This window comes from Phacochoerus africanus, chromosome 7 (assembly GCF_016906955.1).
Source record: "Phacochoerus africanus isolate WHEZ1 chromosome 7, ROS_Pafr_v1, whole genome shotgun sequence".
Lineage (NCBI taxonomy): Eukaryota > Metazoa > Chordata > Mammalia > Artiodactyla > Suidae > Phacochoerus > Phacochoerus africanus.
Genome location: NC_062550.1, coordinates 55,039,237 through 55,057,323, shown reverse-complemented (window position 1 = coordinate 55,057,323; position 18,087 = coordinate 55,039,237). Strand labels below are relative to the sequence as shown.

The 18,087-nt window shown below is 41.0% G+C and overlaps 1 protein-coding gene across 2 annotated transcripts in view; it reads right to left on the bottom strand.

Moving 5' to 3' along the window:
- ST8SIA1 (ST8 alpha-N-acetyl-neuraminide alpha-2,8-sialyltransferase 1) overlaps positions 1–18,087 on the bottom strand; it is a 163,107-nt gene that overhangs the window by 80,772 nt on the left and 64,248 nt on the right. For both annotated transcript variants that reach the window (XM_047787414.1, XM_047787416.1), the window contains exon 3: positions 1,247–1,356. In XM_047787414.1, coding sequence (XP_047643370.1) covers positions 1,247–1,356 — 110 coding nt within the window. The remainder of the gene's footprint in view (positions 1–1,246; positions 1,357–18,087) is intronic.

Genomic DNA, 18,087 nt, shown 5'->3' with positions numbered 1-18,087 from the left:
CTTTCTTTATTTATGTATTTATGTATTTGTTTACGTAGGACTGCACCCATAGCGTATGGAAGTTCCCAGACTAGGAGTCGAATGGGAGCTGCAGCTGCTGGCCTACACCACAGTCAGAGCAATGTGGGATCTGAGCTACATCTGCGACCTACACCACAGCTCACAGCAGTGCCGGATCCTTAACCTAAGGAGCAAGGCCAGGGATCGAACTGGCATCCTCATGGATACTTGTCAGGTTTGCTTCCACTGAGTCCCAACGGGAACTCCTGAGAAGCTGAGTTCTAAAGTCACATACCCCACTGAGTCATTCTCTTACACTAGCTCTCATTTTCCCCACCTTCTCTCATCTTTCTCATGCCCCTGCCAGCTCTGAATGGCCCTATCATTTGGCCCTATCACCCCCCCTTCCTTTCTTCTTCACGCCTCTCAGGGCCCACTTCCCAGCCAGCCCAGACTTCAAAGGGTGTCACTTCATGCTCTCTCCAGCCAGGACCTTCCATGCTGTTGCTTCCCACCCCTCTTCCCTCTCCTCCTCTCCCCCCCACCACCAGACAACCCCAAGCTTGTGTCAATCCAACCACTTGCTGTCTTCCCCTTTAGTCAAAATGACCCAACGGTGTAGGCTGGTGCCTTTCAGCTTCACGGTCTCTACCCTTGGCTAGATGCATTCTAGCAGTTCCTTTACACAGCCCTGCAGAAACCTCCTGTTTTCCAGTAAAAGGGAGCTCACATCACCACTCTGCTCAGTCCCTTTGCCAAGCTTCCTTCTTGCTCGAAAGGTATTCCCCCTCCTTCTTTCAGTTTTTATAGCCCTACACAGATCCACTCCCTCTTCAAATCTCCCTCCCTACTTACTCATGCTTTTGTGAAAAGCAAAGCAGCAGCATGTGGAGAGTGAACTGAATTAATGAAAACATTTATTCATGGAGTCCGTCTTAGGATCAAGTTGTTAAAGTTGGAATCACCTGACTGTAGCATTTAAAATAAAATCTGAGTGTTTTCATTTTGGGGGGGGGGTCTCCCCACGACCTCGGAGCCGTTCTCGGTTTTGGACTTTCTGGGGACCTGTTCCCTGGCTCCCCTGGCCCTCTCCTCAGCTCCCTTGTCCATGAACTTGAAGGGACCGCTGAAGAGCAGCTCCAGCTGATTAATCACAAGTGACTGGTTTCCAAAGGCCCCGGGGCTGGTGGGAGGGGTGGGGGAGAGGAGAGAAGGCAGAGGCCGCGCTGTGGGAGCTCTCTCTTACCGCATGACAAAATTTGCTTCATCTATTTGACGGCCACAGCCACTCTTCTTCAGAATCCCACCATTTCCCACCACCGCGCATTTCTTCAAGGGCAGCTGGAATGGGGTTGCCTAGCAACAGAAAACAAGGCGGGTTTTCACTGCAGAGAACACACAAGCGCTCACAAAATCATTGTTTACAGCAGACCCAGCCGGAGAATTTGATTGAAGACTGGGCAGAGTGAAAAGAGCATGTAGAAGGAAAGATGCCAGGAAGTTTGTAAGGGACAAACTAGTCTGTTCCTTTGAAATAAAAGAAGAAGAAAAAAATTTAATTCCCTAAAGCGTATTTTCACACAACAACATATTTTTGGTATCCAACTGGTTGTGTATCTAGTAAGGAGTGTCTGCTAAAGAAAACAGGAAAGTCCTCACTAAACATACGATTATTTGTAAAGGTATTAAGCTGGGAACAAACTGAAATAAATTCTACTGCTCTATATGGATGAGGATTTCATTCATTCAAACAATCAGTCATTCACTCAACAAACACTGCTGAGCGTTTTCTATGCTAACCGCTGGGGATAAATAGAGAGATCCGGAAGTCACAGGCTTCACAGTTTGGGCTACAAGGAGAGTGTGAGTACAGGAACCTCTGCAACAGATCCTATTGTAACGCTGAAAGTGCTGTGGAGAATTCAGAGGTGGGCAGGAAGGCCTGTCTGCCAAGTTGACTCAGGGGAAGATTGCTCACTCGAGATGAATCTTTAAGGATGAACAGGATTTTGCCAGGCAGAGAGAGCAGCATAAACAGAGGCACAGAAGGATGCTGAGAGTCCATGCGGTCTTTACAATCAAACGAATGCTCCGGGTGAGTCTGCCTAGAACTTAGGAGGCACTAAAGGGACTAGTGGCTCATGCCCAACCAGACAGCATGTGACTTTCTTTCTGCAGACACTGAACTGGACTGCAAAGAAAATGTTCCATGTACCTGAATGTTCCCTGAAGTGCTATTTATAGTACCCAGGAATATCAAAACCCAGCCATAGCCCCTGGAAGTGAAATGTGACATTTGGTTTCTTCCAGCTGGATCAGCAAGAACCACCAGGCACAGAATTTCCTGTCTGCTGAAGCCAGGCACAGAGGTTTGGTGTTCTCTGGGGGAAGACCTTGCAACTACACGCCTGGGACATGACATAACTGATACTGAGTCACCCATCTGCATGAATCTGAAGCACACAGTGGATGATCCCAAAAGAAAGAATGTCTGCATGAATATATATATGCATAGGCATAAAGTAATTAAACCAGAAAAAAAAAGAAATTCCAGGGGTGTGTGAGATCGCTGGTAGCGGAGATGCACTGACTATAGCACAAGAAAAGAATTTCACTTCCCTGATTTCTAGTTTGTAAAAGGAACAGCCAGAGCTGTGACAATACAGTTGATGAAGATACATTTACAGTACTGAAATCGTGAGTCTAAGCATTTGCCAGCAGATGGGAAAGACGTCCCTACATAACTAAGACGGAGACCATCCAGCAAATTCTAGGGCAGGATACAGAGAGGAGGGTCATGCAAAGGCCAGCCCTCCAACACGCCCAGTGTGCTCCCAGATGATGCATGGCATTTTTTTCGGCCACTCTGAGAGGAGGATTTGAAATCAATGCAAGAAATGCGCAGGACAGATCTGTAATTTGTTAATGCAGATGTAAGTACATATGCTCAAATTAGCTATTCCTTCATTCCACAAAGATTTATCAAGTGCCTCTGATATTCCAGGCACTGTCCTGGGTGACACGGGCATAAACAATAATCCCTCTCCCCAAGGAGCTTACATTCTAGCAGGGAAATGTATGCTAAATAAAGACAAATGAGTAAAATAAAATATCACACAGTGACATGGATGGCAGAGAGAAACAAATCAATGGCATGAGAGGATCAGGAAATACTTTTGAAGAGGACTTGCCATTTAAACTGGGTGGAGATGAGACATGTAAGCCAATCCCTGAAGCAAAGCGGGTAGTGAGCCTTACAGATCTCTGTGGGACCCGCCAGGGCAGACCTGGCAGGGGAAATGCTCCTGGGGTATGAAGGGAAGAGGAAGGAGCCCACTGTGTTTGGAGACACAGTCAGTAAGGGACAGAGAAGGAAAAGAGGAAATTAGAGAGTTACCTGGCAGGGAAGCTGGGGAACAGATTCTGTAGGGTCTTGGAGGGATTGGAAAGACTGGGTTTTGTTCTAAGATGAGAATCAAGTGAAGGTAGGGTAAGCAAATGAGTGACATTGTGCCATATCCTGGAACCAACATTCTGCTGCTGTGTGAACAGGTTGTAAGATGTTATGTGCAGAAAGAGCTCAGTTATGAGTCTCCTGTAATAACAGACTACCTAGAGCTTTTGGTGGCCTGGGCTGGAGTTGAAACTGACAGCACTAATGGCCTGAACCCAGCCAGCACACAGATTGGAACTTGAACCCACCTGCCAAGACTTGAATCCAACCAAAGCCCAGACCGGGACTTGAACCCACATGCAGGGACTCGAACCCAGTCTCAACCCAGATTGGAACTTGAACCCAAAGTTTTAAATTAGAATCCCTCACCCGCTGTCTGGACTTGCTGAGGTCCAGCTTCTTTATGCCTCCGCGCAGAAGGGATTTAGCGAGAGGCAAAGTGATGGACAAGAACTAGATTTATGAAGATAGGACATTTGTGAGAGATGCGAGCTGGCAGGCAAGAAGGCTCTGCCGCCAGGATCCAGTGGGCTACAGTTTTATCATCCAAGGGGAATGGGGGTCAACAAAGACCGCCTCCTCCTCTGTTTGAGTAGCAGCACCTCCTTAGTATTCCGTAAGGTGTGTATTCAAATCAGCAGAAGAGCTGGTCCTCAAACTCCTGCCCTTAATCTGAATCTGAATGCAGGCCTCATCCCATCTCCCACCCAACATCTCCCACCTCTACCAGTCAAGCAAGCCTGCCTTGTTCGGAAGGCTTTCTTGAGCAATTATTAACTTACAGTGATCGCCCAACGTCCCTTAGGTTTCCCTCTCTATGATCCTTTATTGGGACTTCTACAGCTACCTGCGCCTACGCCATCCCTATCAGAGTGACAGCAGGGTGGGCGGTGGGGGGAGGGGGGGTGGGGGTGGGTGAGAAGTAAGCAGATTCTAGAGATGTTTTGGGGAAAGAGCTGACCGGATTTGCTGATGCAATGGAAATAGGATGAGAAAATCCAGAACAATGCCAAGGTTCGGGGCTTGAACAACTGTAAAGATAAGACTTGCCATTTACTGAGACATGGAAGACAATAAAGAAGCAGGTTTTAGGGGGATGATTTGGAGTTATTTTTTTTTCTTTTTTTCTTTTCTTTTTTTTTTTTTTTGGCCATGCCCTCGGCATGCAGAAGTCCTAGGCTTTGGGATCAAACCCAAGCTACAGCAGTGACCATGAGCCACAGCAGTGACAATGCTGGGTCCTTAACTGCTAGGCCACTAGGGAACTCCTGGAGTTCAGTTTTAAATATGTCAGGTGTGAGAGCCCCATTTGACGTTTAAGTGGTGATGCCAAGTAGGCAACTGAATATATGAGATATATGAGATTACAGTCAGGGAACTGATTTTTCATGGAGATAGAAAGGTGAGGCTGATCGGCATACAGCAGGCACTTAAAGTTAGGGGACTGGCTGGTGAGTGCAGACAGGAAAGAGAAGAGGTCTAAGACCTAAATTCTGGGACACTCCAACAAGAAGTCAGGACACTGAGGAGAAATCCATAAAGGAGACTAAGAAGGAGTGGCCAATGGCACAGGAAACAAAATGGGAAAATAAGGTGTCCTGGAAGCCAAGGATTAAAAAAAAAAAAAAAAAAAACTCAAGATACTCAAGAAGGAAGGTGGGAAAAATGCAGCAAATGCTATTGATAGATTAGGTATGATAACAGCTGAAATCTGCCACTGATTTTGCAACATGGAAATCTGATTCAGGAGTGAGGGTGGAAGCTGGATCTGAGTTCAGGGAGCTATACATGGATATCTGCATATCTATTTGTAAACACTCATATTAAAATTGTGGGCTCACTCATGCTCGACTAATATTTAGTTTGCTTTGTAAAAGCCAACATAACCTCTCCCTTGTTGTTAAAGAAAAGTTCCTGGGCCAGATCAATGGGTGATCCCATTTTTCTAAGCAAGAATCTGGGCATGGAACAAGCAGAGCCAGTGAGTGGCAGCAGTGACAGCAGCATGTACTCACAGACCAATTACAACCTCCTAACTTCCAGATGTGAGACTCCTCGGCGTCCACTTCTGGTCTCTAAAGAGGGACCATGCTGTGCAGGATTATATGAGATTACATGAGAAGATGTATGTAAAACATCTCACCAAGCCACTAGCAGGTTGGTCCACCCACCTTCCTTCCCTTCTTTCATCTCTCTCCTCCTTCTACCAGAGTCCACTGACTTGCTCAAGTCACACAATACTCAGGTTCCTTGAGTTTGGGGGAAAACGGTAAAATAGGGATTTATCAAACTCCATCCTAATTGGAATAATTGTATTAGCAAGACATTTATCTACTATATCCGTGTATCAATACACTTTTTAAAGTGTTTAAGCCCGCAAACAAAAGCCCATTTGAGGGAAAGCCATTTATGAGTTTTTGCTGCTCATGCTCGCTTGCTTTGTCTTCATTTGGTCAATGGCTGGCTCTCAAACATGCAATTTCATCTTAATAACTATTTCTCCAGTGCCTGAGTACACTCTTCCAGGCATTGGTAAAATGTCAGTGAGCAAAAGAACTCATCAAAGTTTTACAGAGGAAAAACTTGAGCAAATACTGTGGATTTTTTAACTAATTAAGATAATACTATCATTGTTCTTTTTTATTTATTTTTTTTAATGGCCACATGCATGGCTTATGGAGTTCCATGGGGTTAAATCCAAGCTGCAGCTGCAACCTACACCACAGCTGTGACAATGCCCAATTCTTTAACCCACTGTGTCAGGCCAGGGATTGAACCCGAACCTCCACAGAGACCCAAGCAACTCCAGTCAAATTCTTAACCCACTGTGCCACAGAGGAAACGCCTCATTACTTTAGTTTGGACACAGAATATCTCAACTTGGCGATAGTTGATGCTTACCAGAATGATGTCAAGGAGTATTTTCATTAAGGCACTACCTGTATCCCTTCTTTTCGAATGTATTTCCTTGCATCCATGTAAGAAAATATCTACTGGGTCTGAGACTATATAGTAATATATGAAAACAATCCTCCTGCCTAAAAATACAATGCTCAATGAAAGGATGGATTAAGCAGATTAGGCTATAGTGATGAGCTCAAAGTATTGCTTCACCACCAATTCACCTTCCAAATTTTTGTCCAAATGCTTTTCCACCTATCCCTGTTCCATCTGATAATGGCCATCATCTTAATGACTATGATGTATCAACCATCTGGATTCAGATTCGGTTTGCTAGGTCCCTCAAATGTTCAGGGTCTCACTGGATGTCAGGCAGGATAATAACCATCCTGTCGGCCTCCCAGTATGTTTAGAGAATTCAGATGAACTGAGATGTTGAACATCATCAGGAAACTCTAAAGTCCCATATAAATATATTAGTACATTATTCAATAGTTAAAAAAAAAACCTAAATTCTCTGGGGAAAAATGATCATTATATTGCTAGACCACTGTTATATGTAGTTTATCTTTGTGTGAGATTCTTTTCATTTCAAAGGCTTATATATAGATTTTGAACAAAATATTTTAGTCATTGGACCTCTGAGGGTATATCTACTACTTCTATCAATCAATGAGTTTTTAAGAGCATGTTTACATATGAATCATTACAAATATCCTATCTTTTTTGCATGGCACTCTACAGGCAAACTAAGCACAAGTCAGATGATCAACAGTTTGTTCAATAAGTTAATTATTTGATTGGCAGATTTCTGCTGAGCATCCAATGTGTTTTAAGCAGTGTCTGACCTAAAGTGGCATTTTCTTAATGTCATAATAAATACATAATTTATTTTTTAAATTTATTTTATTGATGTTTAGTTGGTTTACCATGTCGTCTTAATTTCTGCTATATAGCAAAGTGATTCATGTTCTTTTCCATTATGGTTTATCACCGGATACCTGTGCCATACAGTAGGACCTTGTGGCTTATTCAGTCTATCTATAATAGCTTGTATCTGCTAATCCCAAACTCCATCCCTCCTCCACACCCCTCCTTTGGAAACAAGTCTGTTCTCTATGTCTGTGAGTCTATTTCTGTTTCATAGATAAGTTCATTTGTGTCATATTTTAGATTTTGTATATAAATGATATCATACGATACTTGTCTTTCTCTAACTTACTTCACTTAGTATGATAATTTCTATGTCCATCTATGTTGCTGCAAATGGCATTATTTCGTTCTTCTTTAAGACTGGGTAGTATTCCACTTTATACATGTACCACATCTTCTCTATCTATTCATCAACTGATGGATATTTAGGTTGTTTTCATGTCTTGGCTACTGTGAATAGTGCTGCTATGAATATAGGGTACATGTATCTTTTTGAATTATAGTTTTGTGCAGATTTATGCCCAGGAATGGGACTGCTCAAGCACATCATAGTTCTATTTTTTAGTTTTTTGAGGGACCTCCATACTGTTTTCCATAGTGGCTGCACGAATTTACATGCCCACAATAGTGTAGGAGGGTTCCCTTTTCTCCATACCCTCTCCAGGATTTGTCATTTGTAGACTTTTTAATAATGGCCATTCTAACCAGTTTGAGGTGATCACTCATCGTAGTTTTAACTTCCATTTCTCTAGTAATTGGCATGTTGAGGATCTTTTCATGTGCCTGCTGGCCATCTGTATGTCTTCCTTGGAAAAATGTCTATTTAGGTCTTTTGCCATAATGGATATATAATTTAAGCTCCAAACTTCAAGCATAAACATAACCCTCACCACTCTCAAAATATGAGCAATTAATGAAGCCATTCAGAATCTTTCTTCTGAGACACACTTATCCTTTTCATAGTCCACAGCCTACACTGCTTGCGCCTCTTCTTAAATGGCCCTGAGGCCTGATGTCCCTTTTCATTCAACAGCTGTTTGTTGAGCCCTGTTAGGGACCAGGAGCTGTGAGGGGTGCTGGACATGTACTGGTGAACAAAAGAGACACACACCCTACTCAGGAAGCTTATATTCTAATGGGAAAAACTGTTTAACAAATATGATAGGAAAGTACAGAGTGCTACAAGATTAGGAAGAATCTCTCTGAGCAACTGACAATGAGACCTGAGATCTCAAGTTTTTAGGCATAAGGAAAGTTGTTGCGGAAGTTCTCTTGTAGCACAGTGGGTTAAGGATCTGGCACTGCCACCACAGCTGTGGTGTGGATTTGATCTCTTCCATAAGCTGTGAGTATGACCAAAAAAGGAAAAGAAAAAAGAAAAGTAGTTGAGATTCTGGTGTACTATATAATCTTAAGGTTGAAAAAGATAAAAAACAAAAATTAGAGTCTTTGATTGTTTCATGGCATGAATGAAAATAGTTGTTACAGGCTAGAAGATGTTTTCAGAAACTAATTAACAAATGCCAGGAGTTCCCATTGTGGCCTAGCAGGTTACAAACCCCACTAGTATCCATGAGGATGGGGGTTTGATCCCTGGCCTGGCTCAGTGGGTTAAGGATCCAGGCATTGCTGTGAGCTGTGGTGTAGGTTGCAGATAAAGCTCAGATCCTGCATTGCTGTGGCTGTGCATAGGCCGGCAGCTGCAACTCTGATTCAGCTCCTAGCCTGGCAACTTCCAAATGCCATAGGTACAGTCCTAAAAAAAAAAAACAAAAAAAAACAAAAAAAAAAAAAACAACAAAACTATAAATGCCAACTGTGAAAATAAAATATTCCTGGCTAAGTATGACTTTTGAAGAAGGCTTTTCAAAACCAAAGAACTTAAACCCTGTTTTTTGTGCCTTGTGTCAACAGTTCCAGAGCATCCCAGAATGGATTTTATAATTCAGTGAATGAAGCTTTATTTACTAAGTCACTTCCAAAGCCAGATGCCTCATTTCTTCCTGCTCTTCACTGGCAATCCAACTAAGTCAGCAAAGTATAAGAGCCCGTGACCTCAGTCACCTACTCATCTTCCATCTCACAGACATGACTGAATGTCTTGAATGACAATTACACAACCTGTAGAAGCAACTGAATTAACCGCCATCAATCTCCAACTCTTAGAGTTTGAGCTGGCCTTGAAGGGAGGGGAAGAAGTAGGAAGTGCATGGGGGAAAAGAAACATGTAAATGATTTAGTAGAAAAAGAACTGGATTGCATAATGCAGTTATAACTATTTCCTCAGGAATATACAACATTTTAGTAAGAGCACCTTTGATTGCAAATTAAGTTACAACAATCTTGGAGAAAAAGAGTATTTATTGTTTTTTGGGTTGTTGTTTTTTTTTGCTTTTTGTCTTTTTGCTTTTTTAGGACCGCTCCCACGGCATATGGAGTTTCCCAGGCTAGGGGTCTAATTGGAGCTGTAGCTGCCGGCCTACACCAGAGCCACAGCAACACAGGATCTGAGCTGCGTCTGCAACCTACACCATAGCTCACGGCAACGCTGGATCCCCAACCCACTGGGTGAGGCCAGGGATCAAACCCGCAACCTCATGGTTCCTAGTCGGATTCGTTAACCACTGAGCCATGACGGGAACTCCCAAGAGTATTGTTTAGGCATGGCTACAAAGTAAAAATTTAGCATCATGCATTGACATAAAATCAGAATCAAAGAATAAAAATGCTCTACGGGAAATTCCCCTTGTGGCTCAGCAGGTTAAGAACCCAACATAGTGTCTGTGAGGATGTGGGTTCCACCCCTGGCCTTGCTCAGTGGGTTAAGGAGCCAGCATTGCTACAAGCTGTGGCGTGATTCCGGTGTTGCAGTGGCTGTGGCATTGGCTGGAAGCTGCAGCTCTGATTCAACCCCTAGACCAGGAACTTCAGTACACTGCAGGTGCAGCCATAAAAAGAAAAAAAAAAAAGTCTACTACTACTACTAGAGATTAGGCTTAATGTCCCTACATCCAAGTTATAAAAATAACTAAACTTATTAGTAACTGCAAACTATTACATTTAGAATGGATAAGCAATGAGGTCTTACTGTAGAGCACAGGGAACTATATCCAATCTCTTGGGATAGAACATGATGAAAGATAATATGAGAAAAAAAAATACTCACACACGTCTACAAAGTAAAACTTTAGCATCATGCCTTGACATAAAATAAGAAGCAAAGAATAAAAATGTTCCACAAATAGTTCCCTGTAGTTCTATATATGTATGACTTGGTCACTTTGTTGTATAGTAGAAATTGGCACAACTCTGTAAATCAACAATAATTTTTTAAAAAAAGTAAAAAACAAAAAACAAAAAACAAAACAAAACAAAACAAAAAAAGCAACCTAACCTTACATCTAGGCTTCATGGGAGCACCAGGAAGCCAAAAAGCTTGAAATCCCAGAAATGACTCCTTGGATTCTATCCACAGTGGAGCTCTACTAGAAACAACTAAACTATATGAGAGGATGTTCTGAAGTATCCAGAATTAGGAGAACTGAGTACCAGAGGGAATCGGATTAAGCAGACTAGTGGCCAATTAAACAACTTTAATATCAAGAATTTAAGCAACAAACTCATATTTTTAAAAGCTCTTTTTTTTTTTTTTTTTGCAGATGGCAACAAAAGACTCCACTGTTTTAAGTTTAACACAGGGTATATCAGATTATTATAACTCTCAGTATACTTCACTGATTCAATATAAGCTTCTCAGAAACACAGCATGATTTTTGCACCTACCTTGCTCTATATTCTCCTTCCTCTAGCTTTTTCTACCACTCTGATCTTCCTCTAACTGTAACCTACTTTCCTTGCCTCATTGTTTTTATACTTGAGGGGCAGGGGGAAAATGCCATAAATATTTTTGAATAAACAATTGTTTCCTAAACTAAAAAAAAAAAAAATGAGGTCGTCAAGCTAAGCTTTGCTGATTTTGTTACACATGTAACTTTACGCTGACACTTTTATGTTAATACTTTTAGCTAGAAGAGTTGGCACTTCTATTTTCACCCTTCACAATTCAAAGGAAAACTCTTTGTTTTGCTCTGTTACTCCCTCCCAATTCCTCTTTGATAGGAAGGAGGAGTAAGTCTTCCTTCTCATGCAGTTGTGTTTTCAAGCTAGAAGAACGTCCAAGCCCTTCAGTATTTCGAACACTGTCAAGTGCCATGATTAAGAAGAGGAATCAATGTCGGTGTTAGATGTGGGTCTCAAGTCCTAATAGAAAAGCAGGGACTTTGATCTGCAGCCCTTCAGAGAGGCCTGAAAGGCTGTCACTGCCGCTGCTATTAGTCACCATGTCAAAACATATGCTTGCCCTTATTGAGGAAAATATCAAGTTTTTGTCCATAAGAACATGAACTCATACATCTAATTGCAGTCCAAACCTTCATGTCTGTGTACCCTTACCCACGTATTCACATGGACTCCCACACATAATTATGCTTCACCCACACAGATAATTTAATTTCTCACCCATATGTTAATTATATCCTCAACCTAGGCACCTAAATACACCCCCTGCCTCACATCTAATTACAACCCCCCTCTTATGAATGTAATTATACCACTCAGCTGCCCATCTAATTATGCCCTCCTTGACGTACTTAATTGCTCTGCCCTGCTCAAGGACCTAATTACATTCTAACCAATGCATCAATTAAGCCCCCAACCCTCCAACCATATTCTTCAGAGGCACATCTCTTTATCTCTGCACCCTACTTTATCACTTCAACTAGGGATTGGCATCTTCCCACAAGCAAATTCCTAGTAAGCATGGCACCCAGCTAAACAGGCAAAATAATGACAAAATGCAGCTGAATCAAAAACAGCGTTGCTCTTCCAGTAAATGAGCCTTTTCCAGCATTTGCTTTTGCAGTTATTTAACTAGCCCCTTGGAAGTCCAAATGAAAATTTCAGCTGTTTTCTTACTTTGCATGTGTAAGCATTTTTATGATGAAAAGATCTAGTAATTAGTTAATTTATTTCAGAGACAAGTGCTTCTCATTACAGATATTTAATTATTGAACGCTTTAAAAATCATTACCCAAAATTTTGCCTGGGGATATATATTTATAAATACTAATTATAGAATATTTGCACATCCCTACCATTCAAAGAAGGTTAACTGTTCTTCAATTATACAAAAAAAAAAAATTGCCAGAAAGCTGTTGCTAAGATTTGTATTCCCCATTCCACTAATAAAATTGTCGTTGCAAAATGATAAGTTCAATATTAATAGTCTTTTTACACAGGATGCATCTCTGGAAAATGAAAGATATGATTACTTATATATTGTTTCCCTATCCAACTTTTTGACTCAATCCATTATCAAAAAAAAAAAAAAAAAGGAATACTTAAGCCTTCCAAGGACTAGAATGTATTTTTCACAAATCTGCTATTCTGGATATAACTTCTGGAAGCCAGCTATAAAACATCAGATCAGATGACCATTCGGTAGATTTACTGGACATTTCATACTCAACTCCTGGTTAACTGAAGTCCGTTACTGATGTTTCTGACCCATGGATGCTAAAGCCGTAAGGAAGGCTATTGCATGTACTTTAGGTCAGAGGTTGGCCGTATTTCTGAAGTTCTCAAAAACTGGGGGGATTTTTTCACAGTGGAATGGAAAGGAAATATGAAGGGAATGTACATGACAGCAGGAAGGAGGCCTCATGCCCTGGCAAGACTTTGTCTTCTCCAGTTCCAAGGTGGAAATACCACTGAAAGCCTTTTTTCTTTTCTTTCTTTTTTTTTTTTTCTGCAGAAACGGGAAGTGCCTCTTCCTGTTGATGAGCACTGCCCTAGAGCCTGCCTGCATCCCAGTCCTGGCTTAAGTTTTTTTGCTGATCACTGGCAAGTTATTTAACCTTACTGCCTCATAGGTAATGCTGGTACCCATCTTGTACAGTTGTTTTGAGGATTCAATGAGTTCAATGAGTTCTGTCTGGCCCAAGTTAAGTGATCAATAACTGTTACTTTTATTTTTGATGGACCCAGATTTTTCTCAGCAACTCAGCCTAGAAATCTTGGAGTCATGTTTACTCACCTCACAATATCACCTTAACATCTACCTTTTCAGAGACTCATCTATGCTTTTTCTCTTTCCATCCTCACTGTAAATATTTTTACAATGGCTGATTACTTCTCATCAGCTTCTAGTTCCTGTCCATCATCCAGCCTTCATGCTCATATACTAGGTACTCCTCTAAGACAATGGTGATGGCATCACAGCTATTTGCAATATGTTCAAGCACATAAAATAATGCTCGTTAACTATCAATTATCAATTGATGTTACCATTTGAAAGATCAATTATCAATAAATATCAACTATCCTTCAATAAACCTTTAAACAAACAAAGGCCAGTGCCAATCACTCCCCTACAAAAAAAGAGTACAAAATGTACCCCTCTTTGCTCCTTGTCTACAAAAAATTGAGATCTTCATTGAGACACTCAGGACCCATCAACAACCCAAACTCCCTGCACATCCTTTTCTCAAACCACATCCTCTGTATGCACACACCCAGTATTCTCTCCACACCATTTTATTTACCACTGTCTCTTCCAAAACAGCCCAAATTTCTTGTCTCCCTGCACTGTTGTTGAGCTGCTACAGTGTCCCTTTCCTTCCTCCACCCCTCCCCTACTCTATTATCCACAAAACAAATTATTTTTCACCCTTAAGATTTATAAAGTTCCTGCAGGTATTGTGTCCCATAAGATCCCCTACAAGTTCAAGGCAACGCTCAAAAATTGAAGCAGATCAGAGTAACATTAGAATTCATTTATGTTCAATGAGTCATGAGAATTAGCTATTAAAGCTGTGCACAGTGGCTTGTAAATATATGTGGAATTGAATCAAATCATTTCTTCAACACTTCAGAGACTTTTAAACTTATTACTGTTGATGTCATTATTTTGCTTGTTTAGAAATGGAAGTCTCTTGTTTTTCAAACAGGATTGTATACAGAAAAGCCCCATAAAAAGAAACAAAAACAGGAGTTCCTGTTGTGGCACAGTGGTTAGCGAATCCGACCAGGAACCATGAGGTTGTGGGTTCGATCCCTGCCCTTGCTCAGTGGGTTAGAGACCCGGCATTGCCGTGAGCTGTGGTGTAGGTTGTAGATGCGGCTCGGATCTGGCATTGCTGTGGCTCTGGCGTAGGCCAGCAGCTACAGCTCCGATTAGACCCCTAGCCTGGGAACCTCTATATGCCTCAGGTACGGCTCTAGAAAAAAAAAAAAAAAAGGCAAAAAGACCAAAAAAAAACAAAAACAGAAAAGTAAAAGAGGCTGTTTGAGACCAAGGTGAGTGCCCTCCCCACCCAACCTCTTGGTCGCTATTGTTTCTGAAAGTGACACTAAGACAGCCGAAGGAATTCCATGGTACACTAAATGACTAATCTAATCATACTTCTTTTTTTTTCCCCCAGAAATGAATAACAATAAATATCAAACACATTTCACCTAAGGACACCTGGCAAGTGTTTACTGAGTGCCGAACAACCATATACCAGTCGCTACACAGTGTGCTGGAGCAAATACCCTGAACTCCAGCTCAATGCTTATTCCACTAACATGGACTAGGAATTAAGAAATCTCTTTTGTTTTCAACCATAATAGTGTGCAATTACTCAGTAATGCAGCAGACTGTTAAACTGTTAATCCAATTTAACTGATTAAACACCTGAACTAGCACGACTAGATCAATTGCCTGCTAATTAACTATTAACCTAATAATTAAGTTTTTAAAAAAGCAAACCCAGTATTGTCCCATATATAATGATTCCATTAAAATATAAAGAAATTAGGCAGAGAATATTCTCTTTGAGAATAACTGGCTCCTGCTCCTTCCCACCCCCACAACTTTATTAACAAGTACCTATCTTCCTTTCTTGTGATAAAAAGTAAAAGAAGTTGTTTCCAGAACATCCTTTTCTTCCCAGCATTGCTCCTTTGATCATTTCCCAGGATACCCTCATGTAAACCTCTAACCTGCTGAAATTTATAGCCATTAAATTCCCCACTCACACCCCTACCTCTGCTTATTTCGCCCTACCTGCTAGGACCATCTTTTCCCCTTTTTGCATAGTGTGACCCACATTTATCAAAATCACCCTGACATGCCTATTAAAGATGCATATTCTTGGTCCCACTTCAGCCCTCTTGAATGACAGTCTCTGGGTAGAGCATGAAAAGCCGAAGTTATCCTACACAACTCATGTGCATAATAAAGTTTGTGACTCAGCAGAGCCTACCAACTCTCAAATACAACCGAAGATCTTCCTTCCTTAGTACTTTCCCCAGAAGCCAATCACATCTTCGGGGTCGTCATCCACAATCCTGCCCACTACCACCAAAAAACCTTCCAAAACTGACTGTCATTCCCTCCAACCAGACACTCTAGACACTTAGCATCTGGTACCGATTGGTAGCCTCCATTTTGTCTGGACACCCACCCTCCACAACAGGAGAATAAGCCACCCAAAAGTATAAAGCATGTCTTATATAACTCTTCGTGTCCTCAGACATTATATAGTGACCACGATAAGTATGTAAATGTCTTCACTGATTGATTGATTTACCCAGGAATATAAGCAAATACATCTGCTAACTTTTTCAGACCACTGGTATAAAGTTAAGGATATAGACGTGAGCTAAAGAAAGGTCCAGCACACAGGAGATGTAAAATCAAATGCTACAGAATCCAGGCTGGGAACCCAAGCAGAGTGGAAGGGAGACAATGGAGAGCACGAAGGACTGTGGTGAATGGAAGACAATTGCCATTGCCCTGTGGTTGGGCATTGAGACCCAATGCTGCCAGATGTATTGATTTTTTTTCTAAGTGATGCTAAAAATCCAGATTTTTATATGAAGTCTAGTTTTTAATGTTAGCAATAGAGTTCAAAGGACTTTTTTAAAAATGCTCAAATGCCTAGTAAAAGCCAAACAAAATATCCTCAAATATATCTAGGTCTTCTCCTCTAGAACTGAGGCAGGAGCCTAGCAGACTTATAGTTATTAAAAGAGTAGGAGGCTAGAGATGAGTATAAATCTTAAGTTATTCAGAATACAGGAAAATGCATGTCGAGGAAATTTTAGCCAATATACTTAATCCACTCTTTAGTAGATTTTATTTAATGTATTTCATTTTCATGAATATTTTAGACATTTTACTTAAAATGTAAAAGTTTTAGAAATTGAACTTATTTAAATAAATGTATTTATTATTTCCAATTTAAAATCGGAACATAGAATTTAAACAAAAATGTTATGTGTTCAATATAATTTTTTTTTCTAAATAGAAGTATTTCAATTAAAAAAACTGCAGGGGAGTTCCTGTCATGGTGCAGCAGAAATAAATCTGACTAGGAACCATGAGGTTGTGGGTTCGATCCCTAGCCTTGCTCAGTGGATTAAGGATCTGGCGTTGCCATGAGCTATGGTGTAGGTTGCAGACAAGGCTCGGATCCTGCGTTGCTGTGGCTCTGGCGTAGGCCGGCAGTTGTGGCTCCGATTAGACCCCTAGCCTGGGAACCTCCATGCGCTGAGAGTGCAGCCCTAAAAAGGCAAAAGACAAAAAAGAAAAGAAACCTGCAGGAGTTGTAAGCAGTTCATACTCTTTGCTTTATTTGTATATGAGCTCATTGGAGAGTAATAATTAGTAAATTGAAACATACTTGGAATGCCATCAAAATATGTCTTTTTCCTTTGTATTCAGCCATCTTCACTTGCTTCTCCCCTTCACTGCTACCTTGTCTCTCTTGCAATTACAGCAGCCTTTCATGTGCTGTATAGTAGTTCCACGATGCCTTCATTTCCCGTAGATACATAGGTTTCCATTTTCTTGTTTGCGCTTACCAATAAGATTCTCAAGTAAATGAAGTTTTGTTGTTTTGTCATCAGTGGCTCTGATGGATGATTTGGCTCACATAACCCTTAATTTACTCAGTGAGAAAAAAAAAATGTGCGTTGACAGGGTGATTTTCAAGGCTAGGATGATTTCAAGTGTACTCAACATAATGCCAACCCCAAAGCAGCACTGGCAACAGAGCATTGGCCAATTTAACCCTCAGCATATCTCAAGTACATCTTAATTGAAGAAAATTTTTCAGACAGAGAGAACAATAACATACACAGGCTCCACATTTATACACGTGACATGATATATCTAAATTACTTATCAGTCATCTTTTAAGTGTCAAGGTCATGGAAATGACTCAAAAGTCATGGAGGATATAATAGCTAAGCACACAAATGGCAGAGTTAGACATTCTGTCATTTACTAACTGTGTGACCTTGCAGATGGTTACTGAGCCTGTCTAAGGCTCAGTTTTCTCTTCTATAAAATGGGAGGGTTGTAAAAGAAACCACCTTCCCAGAGGTATAAACCTCTAACCTGCTGAAATTTATAGCCATTAAATTCCCCACTCACACCCCTACCTCTGCTTATTTTGCCTTATTTAATGAGGTGATTATAAGAAGTGCCACTTAGAAATCCCTCAATAAATATCAGTAATTACTAACCTTAATGAACCACTAAGTTAAATAACCAATAACTTAGTTATTGGTTTGAGCTCTGCCCTGTTTTCTATCATTTTCCCATACTCACTTCCCCACACCTGCCCTCCTGTTTCCAAATGCTAGGCATCCCTCCACTATTGAGCTTACAACTTCCCTCAACCATCTGGTAATGTGATTTATCAAAATTCCCATGGCTTTCACAAACTAAAACATAAAATTCATGTTTC